At 41.5% G+C, this 20,785-nt stretch overlaps 1 protein-coding gene across 1 annotated transcript in view; it reads left to right on the forward strand.

Moving 5' to 3' along the window:
* The window catches only part of LOC134796243 (centrosomal protein of 131 kDa), a 33,269-nt gene that overhangs the window by 9,363 nt on the left and 3,121 nt on the right, over positions 1-20,785 (forward strand). The window contains exons 5-15 of the mRNA XM_063768289.1: positions 1,109-1,238; positions 2,186-2,293; positions 2,901-3,059; positions 4,154-4,198; positions 4,583-4,788; positions 6,666-6,802; positions 7,867-7,955; positions 8,540-8,751; positions 9,348-9,460; positions 11,079-11,137; positions 11,567-11,709. Of these exons, the coding sequence (XP_063624359.1) occupies positions 1,109-1,238; positions 2,186-2,293; positions 2,901-3,059; positions 4,154-4,198; positions 4,583-4,788; positions 6,666-6,802; positions 7,867-7,955; positions 8,540-8,751; positions 9,348-9,460; positions 11,079-11,137; positions 11,567-11,709 (1,401 nt within the window). The remainder of the gene's footprint in view (positions 1-1,108; positions 1,239-2,185; positions 2,294-2,900; positions 3,060-4,153; positions 4,199-4,582; positions 4,789-6,665; positions 6,803-7,866; positions 7,956-8,539; positions 8,752-9,347; positions 9,461-11,078; positions 11,138-11,566; positions 11,710-20,785) is intronic.

Consider the following 20,785-nt stretch of genomic DNA (forward strand, 5'->3'; position numbering starts at 1 on the left):
GTTGTTCCGATGTTATTGACCTGTGCGGTGAAAATCCTAATGAGGTGCTGCAAAGAATAGTTACTGGAGATGAAACCTGGGTTCATCATTATGACCCAGAGAGTAAACAAGAGTCCATGCAGTGGCACATTAAGGGTTCAGCTCATCCCAAAAAGTTCAAGGTCGTCCCTTCAGCTGGCAAGGTCATGGCCACGATATTTTGGGATTGTAAAGGAATATTACTAATCGATTATAAAGAAAAAGGTGTAAATATCACACGACAGTACTACGCTAACATTCTACGTCAATTAAAGGATGCAATCAAAGAAAAGAGGCGAGGAAAGTTAACCAAAGGTGTTCTGCTTCTGTGTGACAACGCCCCCGTCCATACTGCTCATATTGCCAAGGCAGCTATTGTTGAATGTGGGTTTGAAACTGTTACTCACCCACCGTATAGTCCGGACTTAGCCCCCAGCGACTTCTTTTTGTTCCCCAATCTTAAAAAGGATCTGCGTGGATTTTTTTTTCTGACGATGAAGCATTGAAGGCTGCAGTGGAGGAGCATTTTTACACCAAAGATAAAAAATATTTTTATGAGGGATTAAAAAAAATAATTGATCGATCTTTTAAGGGGATTAACAAAGGGGGGGAGTATATTGAAAAATAAAAATATCAAACTTTTCGTACTTGTTTGTTTTCATTCTCATACCGAGAATATTTTGAACACCCCTCGTATATCGTCGCCTAGTACCCATAGTACAAGCTTTGCTTAGTTTGGGGCTAGGTTTGATCTGTGTAAGATGTCCCCTAATATTTATTTATTTTATTTATTTATTACTATAAATACTATAGAACAATTTTACACAGATCGACCTAATCTCACAGTAAGCTCAATAAGGCTTGTGTTGTGGGTACTAGACGACGATATATATATAGAAAACATCCATAACTCACGAACAAATATTTTTGATAAACACACAAATAAGTAAATGTCCTTATCAGGATTCGAACCCGGGACCTCCTGCTTCGTAGGCAGGGTCACTACCGCCTAGGCCAGGAGGCCGTCCAAAATTACTGAATGAACTAACAGCAAAACTCGTAAATGTAATAAGGCTGCCTGGTGTTTCAGATTGGAGGCCCTACTAAAGCTGCCTCACACCGAAATAGCACAAAGACTAGTAACGGCTTCGCTGCAACTCGAGGAGCGTTCGTGCTGCATTGCCCTACTGCAAGAGAGCTTGACCAATCACAAGGAACAGGTACATCGTAAATTCTTCTTGCTTGAGTGTTTTTATAGAAAAAAATCCATTGAAGAAGATGACGCTCAATGGCACCGTGTGTAACTTTTGACAACCAGAGTTACCGCATAATGGACGGAGCTTATGTGTCAGTATAGTAACGAATTAATGATGTAGGCGTAAGTTTGAAAATTATATGCAAGAAAACAATCTGTTTTAACACTTTCGCAACCAGGCAAAATTTCAAACAATACCCCAGAAACCGACAGTACTCGCTAGTCGGGCAACGACGTGCAACTCAATGCCGCACGCCGCGAACCCGCTAGTCGGGCAAGCGGCGGACGCTCAGGGCTGTGCCAAGTAACTTTCGTATAAGTACGTGGATAAAATTAAATCTGCTGTCTCATCTGTTTAGGCTCCCCGTTTTGTTCTTCTCCTAATTCTAACTCCTATTGATACATACCCGTGTATGCAATTTCACGTAACCAACTAATAAGAATTTTTATTTTGTAATCGCATTAGGTAAAGTAAATAAAAATACAAAGTGAAGTAATAAAATATAATAATCAACTGTACCAACTTTTCGACCACATAATAATCAGAAGACTTACAATTTTTTCTGTTAGTGGCAGTGGCAGCCCTGAGGTAGTGAAGATGCAATGCTTGCCCGCCTGTCGGGCACTTCGGCGTCGCGTGTAGGTTTATAGCTCTTGCCCGACTAGCGGGTATGCCGGCATCTGAGTAAAGTTTACGAGTGCCCGAGAGTCGGGTACGCGGTGTCGAATGTGTTAAGCATTATGTAAAGATAAACTGTGTCGCTTAACTTCAAACTCGGGTAACCATTCGACCCTCTCAGCAAATATCTACACTATTATACCTTCTCTTAATACCAAAATCGCATAATCTGACAGATGGATCGTTGAAAATCGAGTCGTTTAACTTAACTTTCCGTTTGCTCTTTATTTCAGATGATCCACAAGGTGAGCAATCTGGAGAAACAGTCACTCCGTAACATCAGCAGAGCGAAGGCGGAATGTGAGGAGGCTATTAAAAGGCACCAAGCTTTCATTGACCAAGTAAGTTCTGAAGCTTAGAAAAACTGTATATGTTGCAGTCAAAAGTGTGAACTGGTCAAAAGAACTTTTAACCGACAAGAACAGGCAAAACTGCTTTTGACTGAGCATGTTGGTCAAAAGTAGTTTTACCTGAAAATCATACCTATTTCTGGCAGCAGTTTCGTTTTTAGGGCGTAGCAAAAAAAAACCCTAAGCTACCTATTTCTGCGAGTACTTTTGACTGATAGTAACAGTCACAATTACTATTAACCAATGATTTTCAGGTAAAACTACTTTTGACCAACATGCTCAGTCAAAAGCAGTTTTGCCTGTTTTTGTCGGTTAAAAGTTCTTTTGACCAGTTCACACTTTTGACTGCGACATATATAATATCAACTAGCGGCCCGCCCTGACTTCGCACGGGTTAACAAATTATACACCTAAACCTTCCTCAAGAATTAATCTATTGATAGGTGAAACCGCATGAAAATCCGTTCCGTATTTTTTGAGTTTATCGCGAGCATACAAACACACAAACAGACGCGGCGGGGGACTTTGTTTTATAAGGCGTTAAGAGAGTGGTATGAGTCGGGGCAATACGATTATATTCCGATTGTATTTATTTCAGCTAATAAACGACAAGAAGACCCTCAACCACCGAATAGAGCAGTTAGTGGACGAACGCCGCTCGCTCGAAGAGCGCTGGAAACGCTCCGCTCAAGCTCTGGAAGATCGCTACAAGCTGGAACTCCGGAATCAACACGATAAGATGGCTGCTGCACAACAGGTGACTTAAGCATTATTATTTTTTTATGGTAGAGGGAATATTTAGACCCTTTTTTCTCAAAAATAGGGAGTCTATATATAACTAGTTCAAAGGCTCTAAACCACAGAGTCAAAAAGTTAGTGGACGAGACGCACTCGCTCGAAGGGCGCTGGAAACGCTCCGCTCAAGCTCTGGAAGATCGCTACAAGCTGGAACTCCGGAAATAACACGATAAGATGGCGGCGGCTCAACAGGTGAGAAGGGATATATTGAACTTTATTTAAATGTGATATGGTTTAATTTTGGGCAATTTCTGATTCCAACCGTCTTCCTCGCGTTATCCCGGCATTCTGCCACGGCTCATGGGAGCCTGGGGTCCGCTTGACAACTAATCCCGAGAATTGGCGTAGGCGCTAGTTTTTACGAAAGCGACTGCTATCTGGCCTTCCAACCCAGAGGAGAAATTATAGGCCTTATTAGGATTAGTCCGGTTTCCTCGCGATGTTTTCCTTCAATGAAAAGCGACTGGTAAAATATCAAATGATATTTCGTAAATAAGTTCCGAAAAACTCATTGGTACAAGCTGGGGTTTGAACCCGCGACCTCTGGATTGAAAGTCGCACGCTCTTACCTAGGCCACCAGCGCTCTATATATTGAACTTTATTTAAATGTGGCATTAGTTACATTTTTCACAATTTCTGACACCACTATCCTTAAAAGGATCCTCTAGCCTATGTAGATTTAGTTAGAAGACCTTGCACAGAATCTAGCAGTTAGTACGAGCGCTCAAGCTCTGGAAGATCACTTTAAACTAGAACTGAGAAACCCGCACGACAAGATGGTTGCAGCGCAACATGCCCTGTTATTGTATCATATACAATTAGCAGCAGAAGTTGCTAAGCGGGCGAAGTGTTCAAAATTACCTTGACACGCTCTTATTCTCTTAACAATAAAGTCGCGTCCAGCTAATTTTGAACACCTGGTCCGCTTAGCAACTTCTGCTGCTGACTGTACACACACTGTAGTGGCTCAAAAGCTTAGAAGTGCATCTAGTGTAGGTGCAAGTAAGTTGTTATGTAGAATAGAATGTCATCTATTATATTTTAATTTGCAGGTAGCGAGGCAACGTTGGGTCAGACAAAAGGCAGAGAAAATTAAGGTAGTTAGATCTATTTCCATTAATGTAAATAATAAAAGTAATTAATGACATTTCCAATGATGATTTTCCAAAAATTGCATTTGTACGGAATTAAGATGACAGTCCATTTCCAACGACAGCTGCACTACTGTTCCCACTTTACTGACATTCATTTTACTATGGAAATTGACAACAACATCGACGTGACGGAGCAGTAGTGAAGCTGCGGTCAGAAATGGAATGTTACCTTAATGATGATGTTTCTTCTGACAGATTTCGGGTACAGCGACTGTGTGCTTTGGAGTAGGCATTCCTAAATATTAGAGTGTAGCTGTCCCACTCTCTGGGGCGCCTTTATTTTGTATTATGTAATTGTAATTAGTATTTATTTTCTTTAAATTCTAGGAACTAACTGTAAAAGGCCTAGAAGGCGAGCTCCGTGAGATGGCAGAACGGCAACAGAAAGAGATAGCGGATCTAAAGATGCACCACGCAGAGCAGTTAGGGCGCGCACAAGCCAAACATGCTCAAGAGTTAGAGGCCCAACGAAGAGAACTCGAGGGGGAGAGGGAAGCTGCTCTAGTGAAGGAACGACAGCTGGCCAGCTCCAGGTATTGTTGTCTCTATCTTACGTCTAGGCGTTAGTAGACAGTTAGAAAGAGATAGCGGATCTAAAGATCCACGCAGAGTAAAGGTCGCGCACAATCCAAACATGCTCAGGAGTTAGAGGCCCAACGAAGAGATCTCGAGGGGGAGAGGGAAGCTGCTCCAGTGAAGGAAAGACAACTTGCCAGCTCCAGGTATTGTTGTCTCTATCTTATGTCTAGGCGTTAGTATACAGAAAGAGATAGTCGATCTAAAGATCCACGCAGAGCAGTTAGGGCGCGCACAAGCCAAACATACTCAAGAGCTAGAGGCCCAACGAAGAGAACTCGAGGGGGAGAGGGAAGCTGCTCTAGTGAAGGAACGACAGCTGGCCAGCTCCAGGTATTGTTGTCTCTATCTTACGTCTAGGTATTAGTAGACAGTTAGAACGAGACAACCGATCTAAAGATCCACGCAGAGCAACTAGGTCGCGCGCAAGATAACGACTACTTGCCAGGCTACCAGCTCCAGGTATTGTTGTCTCTATCTTACGTCTAGGCTTCAGTAGACAGTTAGAAAGTGATAGCCGACTAATGCAGCAGGGCAGTCAGGGAACGCACAAGCTAAACATGGTCAAGAGTTAGAGACCCAACGGAGAGAGCTCGAGGGGGAGAAGGACGCTGCTTTAGTCAAGGAACGACAGTTGGCCAGCTCCAGGTATTGTTGTCTCTATCTTACGTCTAGGCGTTAGTAGTATGCTCCAGGTATTGTTGTCTCTATCTTATGTCTAGGTGTTAGTAGACAGAAAGAGATAGCGGATCTAAAGATCCACGCAGAGCAACTAGGTCGCGCACAAGCCAAACATGCTCAAGAGCTAGAGGCCCAACGGAGATATCTCGAGGGGTAGAAGGAAGCTGCTCTAGTGAAGGAAAGACAGCTGGCTAGCTCCAGGTATTGTTGTCTCTATCTTATGTCTAGGCATTAGTAGGCACTTAGAACGAGATAACGGGCTAAAAATCCACGCAGAGCAACTAGGGCGCGCACAAGCCAAACATGCTTAGGAGTTAGAGGCCCAACGGAGAGAGCTCGAGGGGGAGAGGGAAGCTGCTCTAGTGAAGGAACGACAACTTGCCAGGCTACCAAGTCCAGGTATTGTTGTCTCTATCTTACGTCTAGGCTTCAGTAGACAGTTAGAAAGTGATAGCCGACTAATGCAGCTGAACAGTCAGGGCACGCACAAGCTAGACACGGTCAAGAGTTAGAAGCGCAACGAAGAGAGCTCGAGGGGGAGAGGGAAACTGCTCTTGTGAAGGAACGACAGATGGCCAGCTCCAGGTATTGTTGTCTCTATCTTATGTCTAGGCGTTAGTAGACAGAAAGAGACAGCGGATCTAAAGATCCAACGCCAGTTCCAGGTACTACAGAAATCAGCGTGTACAAAAATTGAAAACAAAACAAAACGCTTAGCGGAATTGGATTACCCTGGTAGATGGCGCTGGAACAAATCGTAAAACGCGCTAACATTTATTTGCCATAAATTAGTAAGGTTGGTTATGTCAGAATATACCTACATATGTTCTTATTAAACTGAGATAGTTTTTGTTTTTAGTTCTAATACTTCTTTTGGAAGATGGCGGTTTTCCCAAGACTAGTGGTTGTGTAAATAATTTGGGATTGTTCATCTATGAAAAACCTAGAAAAACTCATCGTCATAGATAAAGACCTTTATATAATTAGTCTCATCTAGTACAGTCAGCAGCAGAAATTGCTAAGCGGGCGAGATGTTCAAAATCACCTTGACGCGTTCTTATTCTCTTAACAATAAAGTCGCGTCAAGATCATTTTGAACACCTCACCCGCTTAGCAACTATTGCTACAGACTGTACCTAAATTTTATTTTCAGACTCGAGAAGCAGATTCTCGAAATAGAGCTGACATACCAGGAGCAAAGAACCCGATTGGTAGCAGAAATGCGCGCTGAGAACGAACGCGTCGCTTCCGGCCTGAGCGAGAGAGAGAAGCAACAGAAGGAAAGTTTTGGTCAGTTCAAAATGTACTCGTTTTATTTTTTAGCATGCAGTCTGCCTGATGGTAAGCGGCTACCGCAGAGTATGGACTCGGGGGTATAACCGGAGTGTCCGCGGAAGAAAATCCTCTGAAACCATAGAGTAATATAAGTAAAGAAAGAGTGGTAACTCCATACATCAGTTTTCTTACCAAAACGCGCGTTATTTCGTAATCGACATCTAGCGTCATGTAGCGGAATTTATCAGTACTGCTAGTTGACAATAGATATATTACTCTGGAGCATTCCATGAAATTGTCTACCGTTTGTACCATACAACCGCGAATTTTCTGAAGATTTGCAGGTATAAGAATTTCCTTTTCTATGACAAATGGTCAAAAATATGCACAGAAAAATAATCGTCTACTTTAAATGCCGAAAAAACACTCTCAACACAGGAAATAAAATGCGTTTGTACGGGACAGCCCGTGGAATACTCCTCTATGTCTGAAACTGCCTAGTTTTCAATGTAATTTTTAGGATAGTAGGCACATACATTCAGTACATACAGGGTGACCTTAGCCATTGGACAAACCCTGAAATCCCACGTAGGGTTACTTCTCAGAAATGCTCTAACGGTAATATTCTTTTAATTATAACAAAAGATAAAAAAACAAATTATCAAACAAAAGTTATCTCCAATAATCGACAGCAAAAAGAAACATACAGTATTAATATTCAAGCAGTGCTTTTGACAATTTGTTTGAAAATGTGCGGCAATGATGACATTGATGACATTTGTCAAAACTCAGAATCTTATTAATGTCATAAATAAAAAAAGATAATCAAAACGGTCGAAGAAGGTTTCATGCTATTTATTACCTCAGGAGCTACTAACACATACAGGTTGCTCCGAAGTAAAAATATCGTAATTTGTTAATTTCTTCGTAACCGCTACAGCGATTGTTATGATACTTTGTATACTTGTTCTAAATACCCTAATGCATATGTACATTTCGGCTTTGTCCAATGGCTAGGGACAACCTGTATATGCATATTTTAGTGTTATACATAAACATCCATCTTGTATTTACTTCAGAGAAATGGAAAGAAGGGCAAGAAAAGTTGCTTGAAGAAAAGAAACGACAAATGGAACAAGAGATAGCGAAGGAAAGAGAGAAAATGCAGGTTGGTTTCCATTTAAAATATATAAATTACAGATATATTTAATATATAAATTACAGTTACAGATGTATTGCATAATTGTTTTCCATCGTATTTTCTCGGAAACGTTCGTATTTGTCATGCTATTTCAGACAACCTCAGTACTTTTTGTACCGAGACTGACTGAAATAAGCAAATAGCAAGACACTTTCGTACGTTTCCGTGAAAATACGATGGAAAATAATTACGCACTACATCTGTACAATATTTTGTAGCCTATAGTATTATTTAGAGATATTTTAGTTTATTTTATAATGGGTCTACTCTACTGTTTGTAAATAAATGCCAATATCTGGGAGGGCGGAAAACATATAAAAACTAAAAAATGCGCGTTTTCCCAGAGATAAGACCTAGCTAGATCGATTTTTCGGCCCGGAAAACCCCCATATACCAAATTTCATCGAAATCGTTAGAGCCGTTTCCGAGATCCCCGAAATATATATATAAATAAATAAATATACAATAATTGCTCGTTTAAAGGTATTAGATAGATAGATAGATAGATTACAATTACAATTTTAATTTCTTTAAAATGCTTTGATTTCTAGGAAGAAATGAAATTAGACAGAGAAGAATTAGAACAAGAATTCGAACAGCACAAGAGAGAGTTCGAAGCCGAACAACAGTTGGCACTCAAGAAGAAAGTGACGGAGATAGCAGCACAGCACAGGCGAGAGCGAGATAGGGAGATCGAGCGTGCTATAGAGAGAATGGAGGAAGAAGCTCAAGCGGGGCGTAGAGAGCTGCAGGAGGCTATTAGGTAAGAGACGGAGATAGTAGTCCAATATTAGTGCGAGCGAGACAGGATGGTAGAGCGCGCCATAAAGAGAATGGAGGAAGAAGCACAAGCTGGCCGTAGAGAGCTGCAGGATGCTATTAGGCATGAAAGAGACGGTGATAGCTGCGCTAACACTAGGGTAGGCGCAACAGATAGATAGAGCGCACTATAGAGAAAATGGAAGAAGCTCAGGCTAGTCGTAGAGAGCTGCAGAAGGCTGTTAGGTAAGAAAGAAACGGAGACAGCTTACGACGACTTGAAACGCTCTTGGTACCCGGAGAGTAAATTTGAAATGTAGGTAATTAGTGTAAAGTTGTAAATAGGTACACACAGTACAGCGTAAAGGTTTTATCATAATTATTTTTTTGACGACCTGTCTGGCCTAGTCGGTAGTGACCCTGCCTATGAAGCCAATGGTTCTGGGTACTAATCCTGGTAATGCATTTATTTGTGTGATGAGCACGGATATTTGTCCCTGAGTCATTAGAGTCTTCTATGTATTTTTAGTAAATTTGTGTAAGAATGTTTTATTAATATTTACCTATTTATATGTTTATTCTTCTTTCTATCTTTCACAGGAGGAATAAAGAACAGTACGAATGCGAGCTTCGTGAGCTAGCAGAGACGGAGCAAGCGACGCTGCGCCGGTACCAGGACGCGGCGGCGCGCGTCCGACAGGCGGAGGATCGGTGTAAGCCCTTGATATACTGCTGACGCTGTACGCTGCGTGCAGCGTCATGTTCTCACGTTATATAGAAACGAAGAACAGTACGAATGCGAGCTCCGTGAGGTAGTAGAGACGGAGCAAGCGACGCCTCGCCGGTACCAGGACGCGGCGGCGCGCGTCCGGCAGGCGGAGGATCGGTGTAAGCCCTTGATATACTGCTGACGCTGTACGCTGCGTGCAGCGTCATGTTCTCACGTTATATAGAAACGAAGAACAGTACGAATGCGAGCTTCGTGAGCTAGCAGGGACGAAGCAAGCGACGCTGCGCCGGTACCAGGACGCATCGGCGCGCGTCCGGCAGGCGGAGGATCGGTGTAAGCCCTTGATATACTGCTGACGCTGTACGCTGCGTGCAGCGTCATGGTCTCACGTTATATAGGAACAAAGAACAGTACGAATGCGAGCTCCGTGAGCTAGCAGAGACGGAGCAAGCGACGCTGCGCCGGTACCAGGACGCCGCGGCGCGCGTCCGACAGGCGGAGGATCGGTGTAAGCCCTTGATTTACTGCTGACGCTGTAGGCTGCGTGTAGCGTCATGTTCTCACGTTATATAGGAATAAAGAACAGTACGAATGCGAGCTTCGTGAGCTAGCAGAGACGGAGCAAGCGACGCTGCGCCGGTACCAGGACGCGGCGGCGCGCGTCCGACAGGCGGAGGATCGGTGTAAGCCCTTGATTTACTGCTGACGCTGTAGGCTGCGTGTAGCGTCATGTTCTCACGTTATATAGGAATAAAGAACAGTACGAATGCGAGCTTCGTGAGCTAGCAGAGACGGAGCAAGCGACGCTGCGCCGGTACCAGGACGCGGCGGCGCGCGTCCGACAGGCGGAGGATCGGTGTAAGCCCTTGATTTACTGCTGACGCTGTAGGCTGCGTGTAGCGTCATGTTCTCACGTTATATAGGAATAAAGAACAGTACGAATGCGAGCTTCGTGAGCTAGCAGAGACGGAGCAAGCGACGCTGCGCCGGTACCAGGACGCCGCGGCGCGCGTCCGACAGGCGGAGGATCGGTGTAAGCCCTTCATTCTGATACATGATGTCCGCGGCGTTCGCTGCACCATAGACCAGCATTTACCAAACCATGGGTCGCGAGCGAATATTGAATGGGCCCTGAAACAGGCGTGGCTCACTCCGCGATTTCGTCGTTTTGCAACAGGTAGCTACAAGTACATCCGTTCCACACCAATTTTGGTGGCTAGCTGTCGCCACCTAGCGGCCATATCTGTCGTGATCGTAACAGACGCGTTTTGTTAGAGAGTGAGTCTTCTGTACTTAGTACTATTATTTATTCTGTGCCTGAAACTACTAGAGCATCTGAGCGTTACCCAATAATATATTATGCTCCCTTTTTAAGACGGCCAAGAGGTGGGTCCCGAATTTGGCAGTTTTTGTTAGGTGGGTTGGAGCCCAGTCAACTTTGGGAACCACTGCCATAGACGAATAAAACAAGAACACCGACAACGTCTATACATATCTATTAAAATAAAATAAAAAACCCTACGTGTTAATATGCCAATATGCCTTACGTTATTTTGAAACAGAGCTGATAAATACTTTATTATTTTATTATTTTATTTCAGGTGCTGAATTAGAAATCACAGTCACGCAGCTGGAAACTAGAAATAAAATTCTTACTGAGGTAATTATTTTGAGGTTACCAAACGTACAGCGCCATTTACTCCAGCTGCCAAATTCGAGGCCACTATATTTGCTTATTAATGAAACTTTACGGGCCTGATTTACTTAAATTATGTTTTATCCCTTTCTCACAAATACATAAGTCAAAATGACAGGTAAAGACAAACGGTTATTAGCTAATCGAGGTTTGTAGCGCGTTTATGAATAAGGGGGTTATAAATTGAAGGGATGTTTACAAAAACAACATAACTGACTACACTGGTTGACACCTGAAACGATTAACAATGTTCTTAAAAAAGTGTCAACCGCTCTAAGCAGTTATGTTGTTTTTGTAAACATCCCTTCAATTATCCAAATTACCCGCAATTCTGAGTTTTCGGAATTACTCGAATAACGAATTTAACTTATAAATTTCCTTCGTTTATTATAGAAAAATACTCAACTCGAAACGGCTGCCGAACAAATCCGATCGACCTGCGAGCATGCGTGGGCGCAGCGCGTCGATACGCTGAAGAAAGAGATGGAAGACATGAAGAAAACGCACGAAGAGCAGATGCACCAGCTTTATGCCAAGTACGTGTCTTAATTTCTCGATTTAATCCATAAGTTCCTATTTCAGCACCATCGTTCAATTTCAGTTTATACATCCGTAGGATAAAAACCGGCCAAGTGCGAGTTGGACTAGCGCACGAAGGATTCCGTACCATTACGCAATAAAACGGCAAAAAAATCACGTTTGTTGTATGGGAGAGCCCCACTTAAATATTTATTATATTCCGTTTTTAGTATTTGTTGTTATAGCGGCAACAGAAATACATCATCTGTGAAAATTTCAACTGCCTAGCTATCACGGTTCATGAGATACAGCCTGGCGACAGACAGACACACGGCCGGACAGCGGAGTATTAGTAATAGGGTCCCGTTTTTTACCCGTTGGGTATGGAACCCTAAAAATTAGGGATGTACCGACCGACTAGTCGCCGACTAGTCGGGAAAGCCGACTATCCGGCCACATTTGTAGTCGGCGATTAGTCGGCAAAAATGGCCGATTAGTCGGCACTTTATTAGTGAAAGAAAAACAGAAAAAAAAGAAATCAACAGTCAATATTTACCATATGTTTTATGTTTATTTTACTAAAATACCTATTCAGGGCGCATACGAAAACTTTTGTTCATATAATTGACCGTTTGATCGTTATCGTATGTTGGTGGGCTGGTGTTTTCCTCTACAGGTCGATCTCAACTGATTCTAGTGTAATTTCATGTGCAAGTTCTATAGTTATTTTTTTTTTATTATTATTCAGTTTTTGTTTTTTTTTAATGGTGGAGCCATGAGGAACTATTAAGACGAAACGGGAGCTGAGCTAAAAGTCAATTTTGAGATTTCAAGCTGAATATACCCGTCGCTCTGACGGGGCGTGAGAGACTGTATTTGTGTGTGTAATGCACGCACACAGATGCGTACGCTTGCACCCGCGCGCGCCTCATTGCCGACAATTTGCAATGTTATTTTTCGTGCGTTACTGCCACGAGGCGTTCACTTATTACTTACTGTGTTGCGATTGAATTTTTTGACCCGGCTTACGTTTACGGAACTCGATAATCTTTCTACTACTGTGACTTGGCTTTGTTTACTTGACTTTGCTGATCAGCTTATTGTTTTGGACTCCGTGAGTTGTGGTTACCTATTGGACCGCACGCAATTCATCTACCTTTATTCAAGTAATTAAGCGTAATTAGCCGAAACCTTTATAAGAGTGTAATTAATAAGAAGCACATAAGATAGAATTTATGTACTGGTTTGCTGTTAGCTTTTAATTGTATCACTTTACATATATGTTACTCAAATAACTAACACGGTTACACTGTTGTAAGAACATTATTTTTCAGGTAGGCCTTATTATACCTACTATAGGCCTTATTACCTCCTAGTACCTTAGTAGTAGTAGTACTACTACGGAAATTGATTCAAAGACTCAAGACTGACTTAAGTGGCAGTAGGGTGTAGGGTTTTTTCTAGGCTTAATGAGTTCGCTGAAGCTTATTTTTTATACTTAGCGCACAGAACCACTAGTTTAACAGTATCAGCTCTAACCACATGTCACCATTTTGTCCTTTACGTAACAAACTCAGGGGCCCAGAATATCCGATGTACCTATCAAATCAAGGTTCTGTACCAAATAAGGCCCGGTTATTATAGTTCGTTATTTTTTAGCATTAGAAAGAAGGTAAACAATCATGACGTGTCTTTTTATTAATAATTATTGAAAAACGCTTTCAAAAATTAGTTTATATTACTTATGAAAGCAAAAGAATATGATTAATACATACATACATACATACATACAATCACGCCTATTTCCCGGAGGGGTAGGCAGAGACCACGGATTTCCACTTGCTACGATCCTGACATACCACTTTCGCTTCCTTCACATTCATAACATTCCTCATACACGCTCGCCGGTTTAGGGTGCTCTTGCTCATTAATATGATTAATATGATTTATAATTCTAACATATTTGCTATGACTTATTTTTCAATGGTAATTTTTAATAAGACATGTCAAAATCTGTTACCTTAATGCAAAAAAAACGAACTTTAAGCGTGCTAACTTTCAAAATTTCATTTTTTATAAGATAGTATAAGTAGATGGGCAAAAATTTTGCGTCCATGTCCACCAGTGAGTAAGTGATTGAGATACCTAAACATTTAACTTTATAATGTAAAATGATATAATTTACTAACCTACTCGTTTAATTTCAGGTAGGTTGAATAAGGAACCAAGTAACCATGGGGAGGAGCAGTATTTACTAACATTTTCTTTTTGGGTCTTCAGAGTGTATCGTTTCCTTTTTTTTGCACATATTACACTTAAATATATATTCTCTGTGTAAACCCTTACGTCTTTCAATGACAAAGGCAAGATCAGCAAATGTACAATTTGTATGATCGTGCCTGATATTTGAGATCACAGAAAATAAATATTTTAAATCCACTATTCTGCGACCTTCTAAAATTTTGTTTTATCATGATTCATGATCAAAAAGCTCGGATTCAATAGTCATATCAAACGTCGATTATGCAGTTGATGATGAGCTTGCATTTTCTACCATTGGTGCTGCAAATGCATCAACCGGTGGCGATAAACTTTGCCCTCTTGTAAAACAAATTACTATTGTGATTGTGTCCAGCAAAAGGCCAAAATTCGGTTTACTTTCCTGTTTAAAATATTACTAATTTATTCATATTTCAGATTAGGTACATAGGTAACTGTCTGAATGTTACAATGCCAGCTGGCAAATTCTATCACATTTGTTTGTTTGGTAGTCATGGTAACATTCATTTACATTGATATCCTTATTAAGATCTGTATCTTATTATCCAGACCTTAAAATATTGCCACCGTTGCCCTTTAAAAAAATACTGTTTAAATAATTGGCTACTCAAACAATGCTTCTATAGTATAAATAATGACTACACAAAAATGGGTAGTATTGTATATAATGCACGAAATAAGGCCCGATTCTTAAGCGGGTTTAAATTTTGAGGCCATGTCCGCTAATACTATAGACAAAATATCAAGTTTAATAAACACAAAAAAAAAACATTGATGGGCCTTATTTTATAATTTAGGCCTTACTTTGTAATTTAAAGTAGAGTTAGGCCAAGAAAAATCTATAGCGATTTTGATAGAACACGCAGTGCAAGTATTATTTCAAACGTCGCTTCTATGAAATTATGACATATAAATAACACTTGCACTGCGTGTGCTATCAAAATTGCTGTAGACTTTTCTTGGTCTGACTCTAAAATATTCTTTATTACACCACAAACATAAAAACAAATTTAAAAAAAACCGGCGAAGTGCAAGTCGGACTCGCACACGAAGGGTTCCGTACCATTATTTATAAAAACGGTCACCCATCCAAGTACTGACCCCGCCCGACGTTGCTTAACTTCGGTCAAAAATCACGTTTGTTGTATGGGAGGCCCCACTAAAATTTTTATTTTATCCTGTTTTTAGTATTTGTTGTTATAGCGGCAACAGAAATAAATCATCTGTGAAAATTTCAACTGTCTAGCTATCACGGTTCGTGAGATACAGCCTGGTGACAGACGGACGGACGGACAGCGGAATCTTAGTAATAGGGTCCCGTGTTTTACCCTTTGGGTACGGAACCCTAAAACCGATTTACAATGTAGATAAAGGTAGCAACAGGCGGTCTTATCGCTGTTAGTTCTTATTCTTCGTTTGTTTAGCATTAGAGTGAAGGTGACGTGTCTTTTTTAAGCATGCAATCGTATAATTATTTAGCTTTTTTTGTAATCATAATCATAATCATAATATTTATTGATAATATAAATTACATGTCACATTTTATACAGTGTATAAAGATTATATTTTAGTATGAATTTTCACTACATCATGTAGGTTGTATTTAATATATTACATCTACCTTAGTTCCTAAATTTTAAAGAACTCTTTATGGTCGTAGAACGCTTGCTCGACCAACCAATTTTTTAATTTGTTTTTAAATACTGCTACGCTTTTGGCAACTACTATTGAATCCGGGAGTCGATTGTATACTTTTGGGCCTAGTATGTGAATGAGCTTGTCCGACTTGGCCAGCTTATGCGGCACGGGCGCGAGCCTGCAGAGGGCGCGGCGCGCGGGGTAGCGGCGCGGGGCCGCGCGAGCTGAGGCCGGGGTGCTGTCTGCTTGCGAGCGCGCGTATATTGCCGCTTGAAAGATTAGTAACGACGGCAAGGTTAGGATGCCTAGGGCTTTGAAATGCGGTTTCGCCGATTCGGTTTGAGCGATTCGGACTATAGCTCGTACGGCGCGCTTTTGTAACCGAAATACACGCTCCCAATCTGCGGCTCGCGCCCACAGCTCGACCCCGTACTGCAGGTGTGCGTGCACCGATGCAAAATAACACGCTCTCAGCATATCGCGAGGCAATAACCGAGCCAGACGTTTTAGTGCGAAGCAGGCGGCTGACAACTTATTACACACTTTCTCAATATGGGCCGCCCAAGTCAGTCCTCTGTCCAGTTCGAAGCCCAGAAAAGTTGAGCTCGCGGCTTGTTCGATATTCAGGCCGTTTGCGCGTACAGACATGGACCTCGTTTCCCTTCCCGAGAGGTCGAAGTGAACAAAGTGCGTTTTCCGTATGTTCAACGTAAGGCCATTTTTACTGAACCAGTCGGAGAGAAGCGCTGCGGTAATATTTAGCCGGTCGCTAAGTGCGTCACAGCTCTGAGCGGTGACCACCACTGCTACGTCGTCCGCATACATGAATGTCTCACCGCTGTGCACTGCCTCAGGTAGATCGTTCAGCAGCAGTGAGAACAGTATGTTCGAGACGGACGATCCCTGCGCTACGCCGATGTGGGTTCGAACCGGGTCTGAACGCAGGCGTCCCCCGTCCGCCACGATGACCTGCGTTCTGTTACGCAGCATGTCGATCATTAGACTCAGGGCTTGGTCATCGAAACCGTAGTGGCGCAGCTTATCTTCCAGGACACCGTGATCCGCCAAGTCGAAGGCTTTAGACAAGTCGCAGCATATCACTGCGACTTGGTTTTTTGTTTCACGAGCCCCTAGAATCCGGCGCACAACCGCGCGCGTTAGCGCTGACGTCGATCGGCCTTTGCGATACGCATATTGTTGCTCGGAGAGTGCATCGGTGGATTCGAGGAAGTCCGTTATCCTCGCGCTGAGACCATATTCAAAGACTTTGGCTAGGACGGGGATGATCGCTACCGGTCGGTACGCATCCATGTCCGCCCTCTTGCCTTTGCCCTTGAATAATGGCGCTATCCGACTTTCCTTTAGGGCCTCCGGAAATACTCCTTCACGAATACACCTATTATATGCAGTCGCCAGTATCGGTGCTAGATCTGCGGCCACCGTCCTGAGCATGACAACAGAAATATCAAAGATGTCTCTCGTAGTTTTCTTTGCAATACCTGATGTGATGATGGTAAACACGTCGCTCGGCGTGAAAGGCCTCAGTCGGATGCACCGATCGGCGGGAGGGCGCGCGGCGCGCAGCGCGTCGAGCGCGGCAGTGCGCGCCGCGGGTGCGGCGCCGCACGCTTCCGCTGCCGCGACAAACCTACAATTCATTGTATCGGCCGCATCTTTCTTGGACGGAAATGGATTACCTGCGGAGTCCCTGATAACGTCCGTGAACTCGAGCGGTTCGCGGACTGCTTTACCCTTTTCTCGATTGATTATGTTCCACATGGACTTTATAGTATTCTCGCCGGCTTGTATTTTATTAATGTAATAAGAAGATTTTTTAATGTATAATAGTTTCGAGTATTTATTATTCATGTCATATATTAAATTTGAGATTATACTGTTGTCGGGCACTAATTTTCCAATTTCGGTAATGTCAAGTAGTAATTTTTTATATTGATAAATGTCATCCGTCACCCAAGAATCTTTTTTACGATTATTAATCACAACAATGGGAAAACATATGTGACGTCCCACGGTCAAAGGTACCTTATGGCGGGTATGGAGTTATGCATACCCCAGTAATCTACAATAAATAAGCTATCGATAACACAAAAGATCAACCTTCTAGGTTGCGTAGTTACAGAGATATGATTTTTTGAAAATAATGTTGTGAAATGAGCAACTTTACGATAGAGAAGTTTTAAGTTTAGCCGCCTAAAAAACTATGTTCCTGAAGTAAGTTACATAGTTGACTACAAATAATAATGCCTTATATATCTGAGATTAAAAAAATATTGCGACTTGTTCTGTAATGCAAATAGAAACTTTTGATATCGACTGATTTATGTGTATACTAACCAATCTCTTGAAAATAAAGTTTTATTTCATTTTCACGATTGATTGCAATGAGCTCTCAAGATTTAAATTTTATCTATTAGAAAACGACACTGACAGACAGTTTAAGCAAAAAACAATACCGATTTAGAGGTGAAAATGTATTTTCTGACTTTTTCATATAAAATCACAAAATTGAATATTTTTACTTTTAATGTGACACACAATCAATTTTTCTGAGCATATATGAAAGAAATTCTGTCATTCAAATGAAATAAATCCTAAAACCCTAACTAAATACTATATTTAACCCCTTATGCCACTTTAAACTTACATAACAATAACAGTATTTGCTCCATACATTTACGAAAAGGTACCTTATGGAAATAAATCTAATAATACATCACTACAAAATATCAATCATATTATAGTTTATCTTTTATGAATAGAAAATATTAATTTACATTAAACTGCCCCCAATTTAATTAGTTCTTCGTCATAATAATCTTAAAAAAGACCAATAATTTGTATGTAATGAAAAGGTACCTTGTGGTCAAGTTACATGATGAGGCATGATGATGATGGAACAGTTAGGATAAACTAATAATATTTTGGGGTTAAGATGGTATAAATCGTCTATTTCTTATCAATAATATATTTCGGTTGCTATTGAAGATAAGCGGCATTGAGGTTCAATGACCTCAGATATTCCATAAGGTAATGCGTCGGGTATTGGCATTTTTCAGCAAACCAATGGCTGATTTACTGCATGCGACCAAACCAAATGAATATTATTCTAGTTAAGAAAGACTTGACGAGAGTAACTTTGGTATAATAGCAGTCTACTTGGATTTGTGATGTCGGTCTATGTACGGTTATAATATTTGCGAGGCGCCCCAACCAGAACTGAAATTATCAAATTAGTTTTGCAGAATGCTAATACAGTTCTCTACCAAACTTCTTTTCCCGTATTGACTAGTTTTTTTGGGAATTTTCAATCTTTTTTCCATAAGGTACCTTTTCTACTAAACTCTGAGACGACATTACTAGGCTTATAACTAACTTATAACAAAAATAAAAACAGCTAAACAAACGTTACGCATTAAGGTTTCAGATCACACAATAAAAAAAAATGAGCATTTTTTCACCTCTTTACAAAACATTTAATATCTCCGAAACTAGAAACCCTCATAAGGTACCTTTTCCCGTGGAACGTCACATATTTCGAATTTATTTTTAATTATGTTTATTATGGACATGATCAAGTTTTGGGTAGACGTCTCGTTCCGGTGTGAGATCGCTCTCCAGTCTACGCTTTGTATGGCGGAGGTAAAGTTAGCGTAATTGCGCGGCGAGTATATGCGACCATGGCGCGGCCGCGGCGGCGGCGGCGGCGGGCGGCGCAGCGCGGCGCGCACGGCGAGGTGGTCGCTGAGCAGCGTGGTCACCGGCGCCGTGCGCACCGCGCCGCGCGTCCCATTCCAGTATACGTGGTCTAGATTTGTGGCGGTCGCGCTTGTGATTCTCGTAGGGAAATTCACTTCGTTTTTAAAGTCGTGGGAGTTGAGAAGGTCCGTTAACCTTTTCAGTGCCAGTCCAGAATTATGCATGTCATCAATGTTAGTGTCTCCTACTATAATGCAATCCCGGTCGAGATCGGATATTTTGTCAAGCAAGCGTTCCAAATACCATAGGAATTCATTGTTACTGACTTTACAGTTAGATCTATATAAGCATACCACAGTTAAATTTAAATCTAAGAGATCTACTGCGGAAATTTCACAATAGCGTTTCTCGGATACAGCGGTTAAGTCAAGATTCTCAATAGCTAGTATATTTTCGCGTACATATAAGCATGAGCCTCCGTGCTCGTTATCCGCTCGGCAAAAACTAGATATTAACTTGAAACCGTCAATATTTACGCACTTCAATTTACTCTCGGTCAACCAATGTTCTGTTATTCCTAGGACATCACACGCTAAGTCATTCTGAAGCAGAAGTTCAAGTCGTTGTGTTTTATTGTCTAAAGCGCGGATGTTCTGATGGCATATAATTATATCATGCGAAATTGGTTGAGCGATCGTATTTATTGCGGCGGTGGCGGGTATATCATTCGCGTTGTTGCTTGCGCGCAGCGGTGCGGCCCCGCGGGGAGCGGGGCGGGCTCCGAATAGTTATGTACTTAGTGGTTAATATTAGTATTTACTATTTTTTTTTCAATAATGCTTAAAAACGAAGTATAGACATGACAACCAAATATTAACGCCATTGTAGGGCAGGATATACAGAACATGAATCATTAGTACTGTCACGCTCCGTGATTGTTGAGCCATTTAGGGTTCTAGCTAAATTGGACATTCCATAGAGTACGAGTAAGTATGGAACAACCAATTCAGCTAGGACCCTAAATTGCTCGACAATTACGAAGCGTGCCTGTAGGTACCTAAAAATTTTGTTAACCCATTTTAACCATGCAATAAAATATTTTTGATTTTGATTTCTAATTTGAAATATTAGAATCAAAAAGTTCATAATAGATTGTATATCATAACTACAAAAATGTGTTCCCTACTCTCAACCCAAAACCCCTTGTATCTTAGGATCTAGATATTTTCACACAAGACGGTTTATCGATAACTTCTTACATCACTAGATTATCGACATTAAATGTCGACTATTGCCCATCACTTTTCTGGCTGTGTACGTATTTAGAAACTTGACTCCGCCCCTAAAATTAGTGCGATAGGGACAACTGCAGCTGAGGCGAAAAATCCTGCGTAAAAATGACAAAAATCGAGGTTTCGTAGTCCTCTTTTTCCTCCCCCAAAACTTAACCAATCGTAA

This window comes from Cydia splendana, chromosome 13 (genome assembly GCF_910591565.1).
Source record: "Cydia splendana chromosome 13, ilCydSple1.2, whole genome shotgun sequence".
Taxonomy (NCBI): Eukaryota; Metazoa; Arthropoda; class Insecta; order Lepidoptera; family Tortricidae; genus Cydia; species Cydia splendana.